This window comes from Thunnus thynnus, chromosome 3 (assembly GCF_963924715.1).
Source record: "Thunnus thynnus chromosome 3, fThuThy2.1, whole genome shotgun sequence".
Classification (NCBI taxonomy): Eukaryota; Metazoa; Chordata; class Actinopteri; order Scombriformes; family Scombridae; genus Thunnus; species Thunnus thynnus.
Genome location: NC_089519.1, coordinates 35293348 through 35310549, shown reverse-complemented (window position 1 = coordinate 35310549; position 17202 = coordinate 35293348). Strand labels below are relative to the sequence as shown.

At 39.8% G+C, this 17202-nt stretch overlaps 2 protein-coding genes across 2 annotated transcripts in view; one reads left to right on the top strand and one right to left on the bottom strand.

Moving 5' to 3' along the window:
- Positions 1 to 782: 782 nt before the first annotated feature.
- LOC137180493 (uncharacterized) lies at positions 783 to 7941 on the bottom strand. The gene is made up of 5 exons (XM_067585884.1): positions 7544 to 7941; positions 5039 to 5099; positions 4685 to 4800; positions 1241 to 3581; positions 783 to 926 (listed from the first exon to the last, which is right to left on the bottom strand). Exons 2-5 carry the CDS (start codon positions 5054 to 5056, stop codon positions 783 to 785), a joined length of 2619 nt encoding a protein of 872 aa, XP_067441985.1. The 5' UTR covers positions 5057 to 5099; positions 7544 to 7941.
- Positions 7942 to 16817: 8876 nt separating this feature from the next.
- Positions 16818 to 17202, top strand: part of LOC137180273 (protocadherin Fat 4) — a 37539-nt gene continuing 37154 nt past the window's right edge. Inside the window, exon 1 of the mRNA XM_067585579.1 lies at positions 16818 to 16965. Coding sequence (XP_067441680.1) covers positions 16884 to 16965 — 82 coding nt within the window. The 5' untranslated portion in view covers positions 16818 to 16883. The remainder of the gene's footprint in view (positions 16966 to 17202) is intronic.

Genomic DNA, 17202 nt, shown 5'->3' with positions numbered 1-17202 from the left:
CTCGCCACCTTACTTTTCCTTTTCCCCATCTGGGCCAGCTCACTCTACCTTTTCCCCATCTGGGCCAACTCACTCCTCTGCCTTTTACCCATCTGCACGAGCACACTCTTCTCCATTTTCCCCATCTGGGCCAACTCACTCCTCTGCCTTTCACCCATCTGCACGAACACACTCTTCTCCATTTTCCCCTTCCTCGCCACCCCACTTTGCCTTTTCCCCACCTGGGCCAGCTCACTCTACCTTTTCCCCATCTGGGCCAACTCACTCCTCTGCCTTTTACCCATCTGCACGAGCACACTCTTCTCCATTTTCCCCATCTGCGCCAGCTCACTCCTCTGCCTTTCACCCATCTGCATGAACACACTCTTCTCCATTTTCCCCTTCCTCGCCACCCCACTTTGCCTTTTCCCCACCAGGGCCAGCTCACTCTACCTTTTCCCCATCTGGGCCAACTCACTCCTCTGCCTTTTACCCATCTGCACGAGCACACTCTTCTCCATTTTCCCCATCTTCGCGAGCTCACTCCTCTGCCTTTCACCCATCTGCACGAACACACTCTTCTCCATTTTCCCCTTCCTTGCCAGCTCACTCTACCTTTTCCCCATCTGGGCCAGCTCACTCCTCTGCCTTTTACCCATCTGCATGAGCACACTCTTCTCCATTTTCCCCTTCCTCGCCAGCTCACTCCTCTGCCTTTTACCCATCTGCATGAACACACTCTTCTCCATTTTCCCCTTCCTCGCCACCTCACTTTGCCTTTTCCCCACCTTGGCCAGCTCACTCTACCTTTTCCCCATCTGGGCCAACTCACTCGTCTTCCTTTCACCCATCTGCATGAGCACACTCTTCTCCACTTTCCCCATCTGGGCCAGCTCACTCTGCCTTTTCCCAATCTGCGCCAGCTCACTCCTTTGCCTTTTACCCATCTGCATGAACACACTCTTCTCCATTCGCCCCTTCCTCGCCACCTTACTTTTCCTTTTCCCCATCTGGGCCAGCTCACTCTACCTTTTCCCCATCTGGGCCAACTCACTCCTCTGCCTTTTACCCATCTGCACGAGCACACTCTTCTCCATTTTCCCCATCTGCGAGAGCTCACTCCTCTGCCTTTCACCCATCTGCACGAACACACTCTTCTCCATTTTCCCCTTCCTCGCCACCCCACTTTGCCTTTTCCCCACCTGGGCCAGCTCACTCTACCTTTTCCCCATCTGGGCCAACTCACTCCTCTGCCTTTTACCCATCTGCACGAGCACACTCTTCTCCATTTTCCCCATCTTCGCGAGCTCACTCCTCTGCCTTTCACCCATCTGCACGAACACACTCTTCTCCATTTTCCCCTTCCTTGCCAGCTCACTCTACCTTTTCCCCATCTGGGCCAGCTCACTCCTCTGCCTTTTACCCATCTGCATGAGCACACTCTTCTCCATTTTCCCCTTCCTCGCCAGCTCACTCCTCTGCCTTTTACCCATCTGCATGAACACACTCTTCTCCATTTTCCCCTTCCTCGCCACCTCACTTTGCCTTTTCCCCACCTTGGCCAGCTCACTCTACCTTTTCCCCATCTGGGCCAACTCACTCGTCTTCCTTTCACCCATCTGCATGAGCACACTCTTCTCCACTTTCCCCATCTGGGCCAGCTCACTCTGCCTTTTCCCAATCTGCGCCAGCTCACTCCTTTGCCTTTTACCCATCTGCATGAACACACTCTTCTCCATTTGCCCCTTCCTCGCCACCTTACTTTTCCTTTTCCCCATCTGGGCCAGCTCACTCTACCTTTTCCCCATCTGGGCCAGCTCACTCTTCTGCGTTTTACCCATCTGCACGAGCACACTCTTCTCCATTTTCCCCATCTGCGCGAGCTCACTCCTCTGCCTTTCACCCATCTGCACGAACACACTCTTCTCCATTTTCCCCTTCCTCGCCACCTCACTTTGCCTTTTCCCCACCTGGGCCAGCTCACTCTTCCTTTTCCCCATCTGGGCCAGCTCACTCCTCTGTCTTTTACCCATCTGCACGAGCACACTCTTCTCCATTTTCCCCATCTCGGCCAGCTCATACTTCCTTTTCCCCATCTATGCCAGCTCACTCCTCTGCCTTTTACCCATCTGCATGAACACACTCTTCTCCATTTTCCCCTTCCTCGCCACATCACTTTACCTTTTCCCCATCTGGGCCAGCTCACTCTTCTGCGTTTTACCCATCTGCACGAGCACACTCTTCTCCATTTTCCCCATCTGCGCCAGCTCACTCCTCTGCCTTTCACCCATCTGCACGAACACACTCTTCTCCATTTTCCCCTTCCTCGCCACCTCACTTTGCCTTTTCCCCACCTGGGCCAGCTCACTCTACCTTTTCCCCATCTGGGCCAGCTCACTCCTCTGCCTTTTACCCATCTGCACGAGCACACTCTTCTCCATTTTCCCCATCTGGGCCAACTCACTCTGCCTTTTCCCTGTCTATGCCAGCTCACTCCTCTGCTTGTTGCCCATCTGCACGAACACACTCTTCTCCATTTTCCCCTTCCACGCCACCTCACTCTGCCTTTTCCCCATCTGTACCTACACACTCTTCTCCCTTTTCTCCATCTGCACCAGCTCACTTTTCTCCACTTTCCCCTTCTGCGCCAGTTCACTCTGCCTTTTCCCCATATGGGCCAACTCACTCCTCTTCCCCTCACCCATCTGCACGAGCACACTCTTCTCCATTTTCCCCATCTGGGCCCGCTCACTCTGACTTTTCCCCATCTATGCCAGCTCACACCTCTGCCTGTTGCCCATCTGCATGAACACACTCTTCTCCATTTTCCCCTTCCTCGCAACCTCACACTGCCTTTTCCCCATCTGTACCCGCACACTCTTCTCCCTTTTCTCAGTCTGCACCAGGTCACTCCTCCGCCTTTTTCCCATCTGGGCCAACTCACTTCTCTGCCCACACCCACTTCTCTTTCACTGTCACTCTGACCAAAATTGCCATTTTCATTGCTTTGTTGAAGCTGTATGGATGAAGTGTCATCTGACACACAATAGTGTGCAACTTGAGTACCAATGGAGCAGCTGGTACACTGCATCCTGCCATTTTTTATGTCACAACGGAATATGTTGTCTAGACCGATTGATGTCCCAAGCCGCTGAAGGGCTCCACGTCGTTGGTGATTCCTATTTGTCCAACAATTTTTGCCATTGAATACTTTAGAAAACACAACAGCGTAACTATTCCATCGCCGAATGTTACGTATTCTTGTGAGGATGTTCTTAGAATTTTCTACTCTTCTTTCTACACACGGGGAGGCGTAAACATAGAAAAGCAACATATCATGATTATTAGCTCCACCACTTTCAAATAATTGGTTCAAATGGTCCAAAACACGTGACTCTGCATGATCATCTGGTTTATTGGTCCGTTTCAGAACTTTAGCTGCAACTACCCTACTGCCAATGTACACCTCATCATTGTTGATCTTATTCTTCACATTGTCACCAGGGTCACATCTGAAGACTTGCTGAAGGATTTGGTCAATGTCCTGGTTCTGGTTCTCTGGGATGCTTACAGCCAGACTGAACATACAATCTGTTCTGTACCTGCCAGAAGAGAAAAACATAGACAACATGCCACTATGTATCTTAGATGTTTTGGTGCAGAACACAATATGAGTTGTTTGATTTGTAAGGCAATAACCTAAGTTGACCACCAAGTGGCACCCTTGCTTTGTCCCATTTACTCTGTGGAGTAAATGAGAGAACACTAACTGAGTGGGTGTGTCATGTAGTAAAGTGGGTGTGTTGTCTAGATACTGCGTCCACAGATAGATCAACTTGTACCTTATTGCTGGAGGTTGTTTGGGCTGTATGCAGCCTGAAAAGTAGGACTGCAGACACTACTCAGGGCTAAGAAGGGATTCTACCTTATCTGTATGTTTGTAAAGACATATTTTAATCTATATTTTTAGTACGACCTATTGTTCTCTAGAATACTAGAATTGAGCATCAATCATACAGTAAGGCAGTAAAGCTCTGTGTTCTTTGTAGTAAAAATGCAAACACTAGCTATAGAACAGTATCAGGAGCTATATTATCATAAAGTAAAAGGTCTTTTTCAAATAGTTAATAATTAACAATACAGAGGTTTAAATAGCATATATTTGTTTTATTATGTTACTATTACCAGAGACAGTGTCCCGCCCTAGTGTGGCGGTCTGAATACATCCTTAGGTGGCAATATTTGGTAACGCTTTATTTTACAGGTCTTTTAATTTTAAACTAATTTCCTGGAAATTAATTTTGCAGGTAATTTGCAGGTATTTAATGGTTAAGGACATTCAACAGAGGATGGTGCAGTTTGGTACAAATTATTAAAACAAACAGAAGTGTTAAGTTGGTTTAGTTGGTAAGTATTCATTCATTATTTTTGGGTTCATATGTGGTTCTTAATTTGCAAAAACTCTTAATAAATTACACTCTTAACTCTTTAACTGACAGAAAATACCTTTCAGTGTGTAGGTTGGGGTGTCAAACTACATATTAGGTTGTTTACTAAAAACTCTATAATGAGCACATTTCCTGTATACTACCAAATTACATCACCCTTTCAAAAATTGCCCTAAGAATGAACACAGCAGCTACTTTCAGGAGATTATTGAAAAAACCTAATATGCTGTCAGCCAATGAATCAAAAGTTAACTCACTCTCCCAAGATGCCATCTACAATTCTTTCAAGCCTCTTCTGGTCCACAGCAGCCAAACTGTTTTCAGCAGACAGGAAGAAGGCCAGCATCACCGTCAACCAGCACAGGCCAGCCATCTGCACACAGACCAAGTTAATGAGCACAATGAGGATACTTTTAACAAAAAGTATCCTCATAAACATGAGTAAAACAGGGCTAATTATAATAACAAAAGGAAGTATTTTAATAAGTATGGTCTTCTCTGTTATTAAACACAGGATACGTCACTAACCAACAGTACATAGTTTCCACATTTATTAAATTTTGGCTTTTTATATTTAAATGTAATATATAAAAATGTGCAAAATAACATACCTTTAAGTTATAGTTCATTCATTCATGTTCAGTGACGGTACTGTAAATCTGGAAATATCTGCTGAGAAATTAGGCAATAATCATTAAAGCCAACATTTAATGTTCTACAATCTAACTTTTAAACAAGTAGCCAGTATTTTCTATTAATTTTTGTGAATATCAATAAAGCCATGAAACCGTCTTGTTGAAGTCCAGACCTCTGAACAGACACTAGAGGCAAATGGATAATTATGCACTCTGACACATTGTCAAAGATTATATCAGTGGTTCACAATCTTTTTGTCTTTCTTATAATCAGTGTCTATTTGTGGCCCCTTTTCACATTTCAGATGTCTGTGAGTGGTCAGCAGTTCCACCAAAAAGACATTTTATCTCTAAACTTGGGTTTAGAGGGGAATAATATCATTTATTTTATTTAAATATCTGTTCATGGCTCAAAGAGTTAAAATGATATTTCACAAGCAAAGCAAACATCAGAGAAAAGTCCCCACAAAAAATATATATTTATGTAGCAATTTTTTCTTCTAACTCCACCTCGACCATCTTCAGCAGTAAAAGAGTACACATCAGTATTATTTAATAATGTCACGTATAATACCATCAGTCACAGAGGTACTTTTACTACTGATACTTTTAAGTAAATTAAGCTGTAGGTACTTATTTACTTGTACTTTGATGGGATTTGAAAGCAGGACTTTTACTTGTAATGCAGTATTTTGTAATTGTTATACTGGCAGGTTTGTTCTCTACACCCCTGCATGTGTGCGCATCTCACTACGACGTCACTTGGAAACCTGCCTTTCTCTGAATCTGAACACTAGTGGGGCAAAAATGTAAAGTTTGGCCTGATGGTGGTGCCAGAGGAAAGGCCATAATCAGCTAATCTAATTGACTGCACTTAAAGGACTGCTTCACAATTTTTCAAGTCTGTCTTAAAACAACAGGCAGGTGTCCATATGAACAGTGAAAGAGGTTTTCCTTGCTGTAATCATTCCTCCTGTTCATACTGACTATTAAAAGATCCCCTTCAAATGTGCTTTCATTGTAAGTGATGGAGGCCAAAATCCACAGTGTGTCCACACAGTTATTTAGTGCAAAAATGCATTTAAAAGTAGATGTGAAGCTTATATGAGGCTTCAGCAGTCTGAGTTAGTCATATCAAGTGGATATCTTTCAACATTACAGTCTTTTTAGCATCAAATTCCCTCTTTGTGTGTCCTGAGACAGTGTTTCCCTGTTGAGCTGTGGTGGAAGTATAGTAACAAAAAGAGGGACTTTGGCACTAAAAAGACTGTAATGTTGAAAGATATCTACTTGATTTGACTCATCTGAATTGCTTAAGCTTCATATTAGCTTCAGATAAATTTTTAAATACATTTTTTGCGCAAATATATGCTATTGCAACATTTACTTCCTCAGCTGTGCACACACACTTGAAGAGAAATGACAGCTTTTTTTTTTTTTACTTACTTTACTGAGGATTTTGTCCCCCATCACTTACATTGTAAGTGCATTATGAAGGGATCTTCTAATGGTCAGTATGAACAGGAGGAATGATTACAGCAAGAAAAACATGTTTCTCTGTTCATTTGGGCTCCTGACTGTTGTTTTAAGACACACTTAAAAAACTGTGAACCTGTCCTTCAAAGATCGGCTACACTTAATGCTCAGCTGAGTTTGTCATGTTATGGTATCAGCACATCAAAATGCTTACAGTTAGCCCTTCAGCATGCTATAAGGCTGTAATTATACGCACTTCACATAGGTGTAGGACTATTAAAGGACAGCCAATAGAAAAAAAAGTGACGCCTGCACACTTCCTCCAAAGCCACAGTTTTTATTTTAATTCAAATGAACAGCATTTTGATCTGAGTCAGATCAAAATACTGTCCATTTGAATTAAAATGAGAAAATGCTATAATGCTAACAAGCTAAAGTAGGTTTATCTGTCTTTGGAGTGTCAAATATTCACTGTCTCTTGGCATGAAAAGCACTGAAAAGTTTGTAGCTGTTGTCAGTTTGGATCACAACAGTTACAATGACTTCCAATGTCAACCCAGAGTCCAAAAATGTCAGAATGTGCCAATATATCCAAACCATATAAACTTCTCAAACCATTCCCACAGCATAACCCATTTCTCTGCCATTAAATATAGTATGTTAAACACACTCATACTCTCATATACTGCTTCCTTGTCATGCTGTCACCTCCTCATAGAGCCCTGTTGGGTACCCACGGTGTTTATGGATAACATCAAGATCTCTAGATGACAGGATTTTTAAAAATAACAGCAACCACGGCCAGTCTGGACTTCCATATGGTTTATGGTGACTTAGTAATTTTTTCTTAAAAAATTCATTTGAAATTTTTGCAAGGTGTCAGGAGACACAAGACTCAATTAAAGGCCTAAAAGTTGTGTAATTTGAGTCCTAATTTGCACTTGAGCTTGTTGCTACCTTCCTCATTAGAGTTAAGATAAATACAGTAAAGTGGAAATTTTTTACCTCCTTTGCTGGAGAAAGATGCCTGATGGAAGTTGTCCGCTCCGTTTTCGTCTCAGTGTTAGGAGGGACGGTGCTGCAGTGAATACAATAAAGAGGAAGGGGCTTTTTTATAGAGGAGAGGTTGACCGTGGCCAAACACTCAGAGTGGCACCATGCCCTTATTTGAACATATTTTAGAAAGGAGGAAGAAGACGAAAGACATTCTGCATTTTTGATTTAGGAAGTTAAATGACTGCAGTGAGTCTTCATTTGTTTGTGTTTTTGAAATTTGTCTAAAATCGGGATCAAAGAGAACCAAGTGATCATTAGATAGATTGTAACCTTTTCATGCATCTATGGTTTAGCTCTTAAATAGCTTTGGTGTAGCCCCAAGCATTAGCTGCATATCACCATACTAAATAATGCATACACAGCTGCAATTATAAAAATATGATTCAGAAGAGGCTTTAGTTCTAATAAACCCCAAGTCGCATTGACCAGTGGTGGAAGAAGTATTTAGATCCTTTACTTAAGTAAAAGTTCTAATACAGTAATGTAAAAATACTTCAATACAAGTAAAAGTCCTGCATGAAAAATCCTACTTAAATAAAACTACATAAGTATTAGCTGCAAAATGTAAAGTATTGCAGTAAAAGTACATAAGTATTATGAGCTTGATGTAGTTAAAGTATTGCAGTAAAAGTACATAAGTATTATGAGCTTGATGTAGTTAAAGTATTGCAGTAAAAGTACATAAGTATTATGAGCTTGATGTAGTTAAAGTATTGCAGTAAAAGTAGTGGTTTAGTCCCTCTGACTGATATATTATTATATATGACATCATTAGATTATTAATAGTGAAGCATCAGTGTTAGAGCAGCATGTTACTGTTGTAGCTGCTGGAGGTGGAGCTAGTTTACACTACTTTATATACAGTTCTGTTCTCTATATACACGTTCTGATACACAAATTCAGTTTTTGGACTTTTTCTCTAATCTTTGATTTTGCTGAAATATTGGATCATTTGAACATTTATTGAAATGAAAGCATGTGAGAAGTTTAGAGGGAAAAACCACTATTTGGTGGAACTGTTAACACCTCATAGACATGTGAAATGTGACCCCGACTACACACTGCTTTTTGTAAGACGTCAAAAGCCAAAAAGGTTGGAAACCACTGGTTTCATCTCAAACAATGTTCTGAGAATGAAGTCAGAACTCAAATACATTTTTCACATGTGGCCTTAATCCTCTTCCGTAGCCTGTTATATTATCCATTGTGTCAAATCTTCATCATCTGAAAAGTAACTACTACTTACAGTATTTCCCTCTGAAATGTAGTGGAGTGGAAGTATTAGCATAAAATGGAAATACCCAAGTAAAGTACGAGTACTTCAAAATTTTACTTAAGTACAGTACGTGAGTAGATGTACTTAGTTACTTTGCACCACTGGCATTGACCCGGGAAGGAGAGGATATCACTAATCAAAACATATTGTTCTGCAAACAATTCAGACCGTTACCTGTTTGTCAAGCCCCTTTTGAAGATAAAGTGATGCTCAGTAGGGTATTTTTTCAGACTTTTGAATGGTTCACTTTAGTTGCTTTTGTGTAATCATGACTCACAGTATTGTAATGGTAGCCGTATTGATTTTTGGCCACCAGGAAACAGAATACTCACTAACAGTAAAAACAGCTATCACCATGTCTTATCCTTACAAAGTCGTAACGTTCTACATGCAAACAGTTGCTTCCTTACACAACCAGCAGAAATGGAGCAACATTATCCTTCATTTGTCGTTCATCTGGAGGCCTCATCTTGTAATTATGGCTTCCGTACCGCATAATTATGACTTTTGACTTCATAATTACAAGAAAATATCCACCCGATTTGACTGTTCTCAGCGTATTGAATATGCCTTATTATCACACATCTGTCCCAAATATATGGGCTAGTAGAGACTTATTAAACCTACTAGTAGGTTCAGGAGGCTGTCATCACACATTTTTTCCCAGTGAGCCAATGTTGGTGGAGCCCAGTAGGCGAAGAAGGACTGTTATCAGGCATGTGTTGTCATGTGACTGTCAAGTTTCAAACAAAATGGCTGACATTCCTTTTATTCTCAGTGGGAAATGCTATATTTTAAGATAGTTTCGGGCATCACTGAATGTATTCGATGTTTAGTTTGTTAGTTATCACAGAGATTTGTCAGGCTTTCTATCGTTGCTATGGTGGTTGCTATGAATGCTGCTATCACTGAAACCACATAGGTTCCAAACAGGCACATTTTGAATGGGCACTGCACTAGTTCACTGAATGAAGATTATGAAAATAAATTGCATATTTCTCGCTAGAAATGTTATCAAAACACATTTTAATGCTGGAACTATCTTTAAAAAATTGCATTTTCCATTGAGAAGAAAAGGAATGTCAGCCATTTTGTCTGTCTGAGCAGAAACTTGACTTGTCACGTGACAGCACATGCCTGATAACAGGCCCTCTGCGCCTACTGGGCTCCACCACTATTGGCTCACTGAAATGACAGCCTCCTGAACCTACTAGTATGTTTAGTAGGCCCCTCCTAACCCATAAGTGTGATGATAACGCCTATTCAATAGGCTGATAACAGTCAAATCGAGTAAGATCTGATAATTACGAGAAAAAATCTTGTAATTATGAGACAAGGTTAAGGTGGTTATCAATCATTGCTGTTTGAGAAGTCAGAGGCATGACACGATTTCATTTACTTTCATTTATTTTGAGATATTAATGTCACTGAATATTTCAGATGGTAGTATTAGTATGTCAACATTGCACAGGCATCTGAAGTCCTTTGGATTGTTCAGGTTGCAATTTGCTCTCATAATGAGATCTTTTCTTGTAATTATGAGATAATGAATCATAAACACGAAATACAGAAATCCTAATTACAGGATGTCTTTTTTGTCTTTGGTGAATGCAATATGCTTCAATAGTTCTCCACCAACTCCTGAGACTTTGTCTGTGTGCTGTTTTAATGCTGCAGGCAGGTAGTGAACAGTGGGTTTGCCAGAGCTTGTTTGCTGAAAATAGCTGCCTGCTGCTACTTGAAAAGGTCTCAACTACACAGTAAATGTGACTTAAAACTAAGACTATGAGTTATAATTCTGCAGGTTTACATAAATACACAAAATAAGGCAATAGGTGGTAAAAATGTGAACACAACGTACTGAAATGTTGTTATTGTCTACTTGCATATATATGGTCAAAGTACTTTTTTGACCTCTTGTGTTGTTTACTGCGTCTGACTCTTCGGAGCCTGATCTCAGAAAAGTCTTTTGAAGGACTTGTGCAATGTTTGTTGAGGAAATGTTTTGTGTTTAAGACAGTAAAACTAAATATGCCTGTACATCCTGACTTGCAGATTGAACTTGATGATATAGAAATACAGAAGGAAGTCAGTTTATTCCCTTCTACACTTCTGCTGTGAGGTGAATCAGGAGAAAGTGCAGGTGTACATAGTTCAAAGCACCAACATTGCAGTTTTATATAATTTACATCATTAATGGTGCAGGGGTATTGGACAGTATGGAAGATTTAAAATGCCTAAACTAATCAATCAAAGAATACAATACACATTGTTAAATGTATATAAATCAACATACAATAAACACACTGTATGTGAAAAAACAATTATTTAGCTTTTTGTTTTTAATTACTGAATGATTCTTTTTTTACCTTGTGACAATTCATTTTCCATACCACAGTACAATCAAATCACAACACAGAAAATAAAGTGAAAAGTGTTTTGTATTTCAGTGCTGTCCAGTATAAATGTTTCAACATGAAAGGCTGTCTGCCATGACTGCCATCAGCTTGTGTCAGAAATGATAAGCTCCACTCATGGTTCCGCCCCCCAGGTTTTGATTGGACATTTGATTGTTTTCATTTTGGCTTGGACAAAGTGTCTCTATTTCAAAAACCCATGCACCTCCTTATAAAAAACTAATGCCAGTGTTTTGCATTTTGTTTTATAGCTTCTTTTACATAAAAAGGAAATACATTTAACAATGTGTATTGTATTTCATTTTATTTCTTTGTTTGATTTGTTTAAATGTTGGCATTTGAAAGCTTTCACAGTCAGTGGAAGAAACTGCACAGTGAAAGTTGAGAAGAGAATTAAGAAGAGCTTTACGGAGGCAGATGAAGATGAAAAAGAAGAAGAAAACAGGTGAGTTTGAATAATATGTTTGAACTCTGACCTGTTTTTTCAAACCTTTTTAATGCTCTGCAGTGTCACATGCAGCACTCAGGACTTGTAGACTCTGTTGGAGTCAAGCCATCAATCCTGAGGTCATTTATCTTATCAGAAGAATTCAAGAAGCTATCAAAACAGTTATGGAAAAGTTTTTTTAATTCAACTGTAAAATAAGCCCTGAAGTAGATGCAAAAGGCCCTGGCTGGTTTGTTGAAAACCTCAGGGCAGCTCAAGAGTTTTGGTACTTAAAGGTATCATTTGAAGTAACAAAAGCTCTGTTTACATTCAGTGTTTTTCACCAAAACATTATCATTGAGGACTAATATGTATACATGTTTAATGTATTTCCTTCCTCATAATACATTTTCAGACCTGATTTTTAGAGGAACTTGTAACCTGCCTTGTTTACATCCATGTGTGCTGACTGTCAGTCTTTTTCTTCTTTGCCTTTGTTGGTGCATTTCTCTGTTTCTCAGCACATTACTGCCATCCAGTGTAGATCAGTGGGATAGTATGAAACCATCAGCATGACTGTGTATCATGAAATCATGTTCACCTACTTGAAGCCAGCCCACCTGGTTATTTTTTTTTAAACCAGCCCAGACAAACAGGCAAGGACTGGTGGGGTCGCCCTTTCATATAAAAATAGTTACAAATGCTCCAGAATTGATTTGGGGCCATTTAGCACCTTTGAAACCCTTCCTTTCCTGATAAAAGGAAATTCTCCTGGTCTATGCTTGGTAATATAAAGACCACCTACATACGATCCCAGCTTTATCAATGAATTCACTGAATTGCTGTCCTCAATTCTGCCTAGAGTTGATAAGTTTCTGATCCCTGGAGACTTTAATATCCATGTCTGCTGCCCTGATGACCCCCTGGGCCTGGAGCTCTTAAACCTTGAGTCTTTTAACCTATCACATGCTCTGACTGGACCTACTCATTCAAAAGGTGACACTTTGGATCTAGTCCTATCACATGGTATAACGATTCCTGATGTTGAATGTGTGGATGCCTGTAACTCTGACCACCAATGCCTTATGTGTAACATGATGTTACCTTGTGCTACCTGCATCACAGTCCCTAAAACTAGATCTAGGATTTTTAACTCATCCTCAGCTGCTGAATTTATTTCTGCCTTCATTATGCCCACTAGTGTCTCTCACTCACTTCGTTCTGCAAGTGAGCTGGTAAATAATTTTAACATGCTTTCCTCCATTTTGGGATGCAATCGCTCCTTTCAAGGCCAGAAAATCTAGTCACCTCTCAATGCCCTGTATAAATGAAAATATTCAGGAGCTGAAACAAAAATGCCGCAAGGTGGAGTGCCAAGATGTTACAATTAACTTTCATGAACTGAAAACACACTGTAATGGCGACGGTTATGGCTCATGTTGTATTAGAAAATGCTTGAAACTAGCGATTGAGACCATAAACTCATTAGGAAAGTGTTTACTGAGGTAAGAAATCAAGTGAGAAGTAGGGTCATTTTCTCATAGATTTCTATACAATTGGACTTCTTTTTTGAGCCAGTGGAGTCGCCCCCTGATGGGCATTAGAGAGAATGCAGGTTTAAGGCACTTCCGCATTTGCTTCACTTTTCAGACCCAGAGCAGTGCTCTGAAATGGTTCAGGTCATACAGATACAAAAGACAGATGCTTCTGCAGCGGCATTGCTGATTCTAGGTCAGCCACAACAGGTTTAATTGTATTGTAAAGCACTTTGTTTTGAAAAGTGTATATATAGTAGCAGTATAAGTTATTATTGTTATTATTATTATTAGTAGTAGTAGTAGTAGTATTAGTAGTAGTAGTAATAGTAGTAGTGGTATTATCTCCTAAGTATGTTGTAGTTGTGTCAACCTTTTCATAAAGTTGGCTTGAGAAAATACAGACACACTAAGGCTTCATGAAAACTCTTAAAAAGTGGAAGCTGAGTTTTTTTCTCAGCTGATGGCAGGTTGATATATTATAGATACATTCTTTTACCCACCAACAACACTATATATTATTTTGTGCATTTCCTCTCAACTATTTACATTTTTTTCTTGATTTCAGATACAGTAAAAGTAACATTTGGGTTTTTCCTCAGTTTCATTGTTCACAGTAGGGTAATATGGTGTGGTGTGGTCTATCTTATTGAATGGTTATAGTTTAGCATAGTGTTGAATAGTTGACTGTAATGATGATTGTGTAGTAATATATTCTAGCCTTGCAGCTGTCTTGGACACATCTCTCTTTAGACAGACATTGTTAATCTCCGTGAGGAGGGAAAGGCTCAGTTAAATAATGAAACATAAAATATATTATTCTATGGAGCACGAGAGGCTCTCAATTTAACGTAATCCACCCTCATAGCATCCTCTCGTCCGGCATACACCTTCACAATGGATCACTTGGATTTACAGTAGTAAGGTTTTATTTTGATCTTGGACCAACATGTGTGGAAGCACAACACTGTGTTATCTCTGATATTCCTTATATCCTGTAGAATACGTATTCTATGAGATAACAGACTTTATTGCCGTGAACACTTTCATGTTCCTGCAGATTCCAGTTCATAAAAACTCTGCTTAGGTTTCTGAAGCCCTTCATGGATATAGGTAGATGCACACTAAGTACAAAGAACATGGTTTTCTTGTGAGAAAGGAGGAAATACAGCTAATCCTGGCTGCCTTGGATCCAGCCTGGATCAGTTATTGACGTTAGACCTGGATTTATTCAGTCAAATGTCCAGCTGACTGAATCAGTTGGTGCCCCCTACAAGAGGGGAACAGGCAAAATAGTTATATTTAGAGCACAAATTATTAGGTTGAAAGTATAAATTATTGAATAAAGAGCGCAATTTTTTAATTTGATGGCACAAATTTCCTTTTTTTTTTCTCTTTGGCCCCTCCCAGGCTCCATAGAATTCAGACTGTATAGCAGATAAATGCACTGTTCCCAAATGATTGACACACAGACAGATCAGAATGGATGCTGAGCCAAGCTTTAATTAGAAAGAACAGAAAGTCCAGAGATTTAGAGATTTTTGGCTTTGCAGAATCATACAGTACAATGTCATGAGTACAATACAGAGGCTACTTTAAATTAAACTTTCATTTTGCAGTATTTCATTTGATAAAGAGAGTATAAATTGAATGAATTGAGTCAAAATGAAAAGTATCTTCTCTAGGGCAATAATGATTATTGTCATTATTGATTAAGATGCAATTTATTTTCTCAATTAATCTTTTGGTCTGTAAAACATCACAAAATGGTGAAAAATATCCATCCCAGTTCCCCAAAACTCAACGTGACATTTTCAGGGTTTCTGTGAACACCTCAGAAAACACAACAGCATAATTATGCAAACTCGTAACGGGTTTTATGAGTCTGAGAATGTTCCTGGTATCTGTGACATTTGTACATCTTAATAGGTATGCAGAGGCATGTATATAAAAGAGCAATAAATCATTTGTGTCACAATAGTTGACCAAGGCATTAAAATGCTGTAGAACACGGAACTCTGCATTATCGGTTTGACCATTGAAAACCGCATCAGGGCAGTACCTTTCAACATCAGCCCATGTCACAATGGGCCAATGACTCAGAACACTGGGAGACTTCAGAAGTGTTGCTGCAACCAGCTTCCTGCCGATGCACAAGACACAATTTATAAGCGTATTCCTCACTCTGTTACCAGGTTCAGTGTTGAAGACTTGACTGATATCATACATTTCTTTGTCTCTGTTATATGGGATGCTTATAGCCAGACTAAACATTGGATTATATCTGTGAAAGGAAACAGATGCACAAAATGTTAACCATCCTGGCATGTTTAATACAGAGCAGAACACTTTATTATTTTTAAATCAACAAATCCCCAGAGAAAATCAAAGCCAACAATTAATGAAGGAATTTATCACCTGATGAAGCATTATGCCTTTTTAATGTGTTTTCAACATTTTTTTGGATGTGGCTTAGAGCCATGAGCTGTATCTGACTGTGGCTACAAAGATTACAATAATTTGTAGGATAACTGTTGGTTTGGGTGTCTCAATGATCTGTTGAGATAAAATAAGCTCAGTGTCATCCTTTTGACATCTAAAACAGGAACTCATTTTAATCAGGATGACTCATCCTTGTGACACTCAACACATCTCAAATAAGATGTACCAGTTGGGAAATAACAGTAAACTTTAACCATTTAAGTATTCAATGCATACAGTGTAGTAAATTTACAGAAAGTATACATTTACTACACTGCAGCTCTGTTTAAACATGTAAAATGGCATTGAATGAGGTGAAGGGGGGAAAACTACCTAGTATGGTACTAAGGTAAAGTAAGGTACTAGATCTGAGACAAATTGTGATTTGAAAAACAATGACTTTGTCCAACCTCTGGCCTTGTGATATACCCTTGCTAAATGACAGCCAGAATCAAGCACAAAGGTAGCTAACCTGCTAATTTTAGTTCATGATCCAGTCCCCAATGCTGCTGCATGAGGGCCCAACTGCTTGGGCTGTTGTGGTTTGAGGAAGCATGGAGGAAACACAGTAAACTCAGTAAAACTAACAGTCAGTCCTAATACGTCTGGCTGTCTGTCTATTGCAGTGTTTATCTTACAAGATTATTTCAACCTGTGTGTGTGTTTGTGTGTGTGTGTTACTGTTGATGTTTTGAAACATTTAACTAGGGAATGTACTTTTAGTTTAGTCTTCTAACAGCAATAATCTGGTTTCCAAAACACAATAAACATTTTTACAACCCTCCACCAAGATATGACAATCTGCAGATGGAAAACACAATAAAAATCGCATGAAAACGTACAAAATTCACTTTTAAAGCAGCAGAGTAGTTGGAAACTGGAGGTCAAGACTTTATTGACAGCTAAATGTAACCCAAACAGCTCCTACTGTAAAGATAAAAGATTATTCTTCCTCACAGTTTCAGGGGTAATGAAACTCAGACCTGGTCCTGCTCTTTAGCACAGTGAAATCTATTACACTTAACAATCAGCCATAAAACAAGATTGCTGGAAAATCGGGTGAGGTGATCTGCAGACGCCACTTAGCAGCTGTGAGGCAGGTGAGCGCTTCAGTATCGCTGTTCAGGCTTGGAGAAAACACAACCTGGTCGACATGGACACTGATGGTTCGATTTGGACTCGTCTCCTCCTTGTTGTCTGTGTGTGTGTCTGTGCTGTTTCTGGAGGTCCTTTAGGTGAGTGAAGCCAGGATGAGAGGATTTCCTGGAGTTGAAAAATAGACCGATTTAATTTGTAACAGTCAACAATAAGAAAAATAATTACTTTCTCGATACTGAAGAATGAAGTTGAAGTTACTTCTGTCCAAATCTGTCATTTCTATCCACCCAAAAATCAAAGAAATACATAAAATATAAATTATTCTGTTATATCTGTTTGATCACAGCTCACTGCAAAGTTTCTCTGTTCCAAAG

Excerpts from the sequence above, each read along its gene's own strand:
- LOC137180493 (XM_067585884.1), bottom strand. Across the intron at positions 3,582-4,684 it reads GTAGATGGCATCTTGGGAGA|GTACAGAACAGATTGTATGT; the intron begins GTGAGTTAACTT and ends CTCTTCTGGCAG. Across the intron at positions 927-1,240 it reads GAGTGTGCTCGTGCAGATGG|ATGGGTAAAAGGCAAAGGAG; the intron begins GTAAAAGGCAGA and ends GTGTTCATGCAG.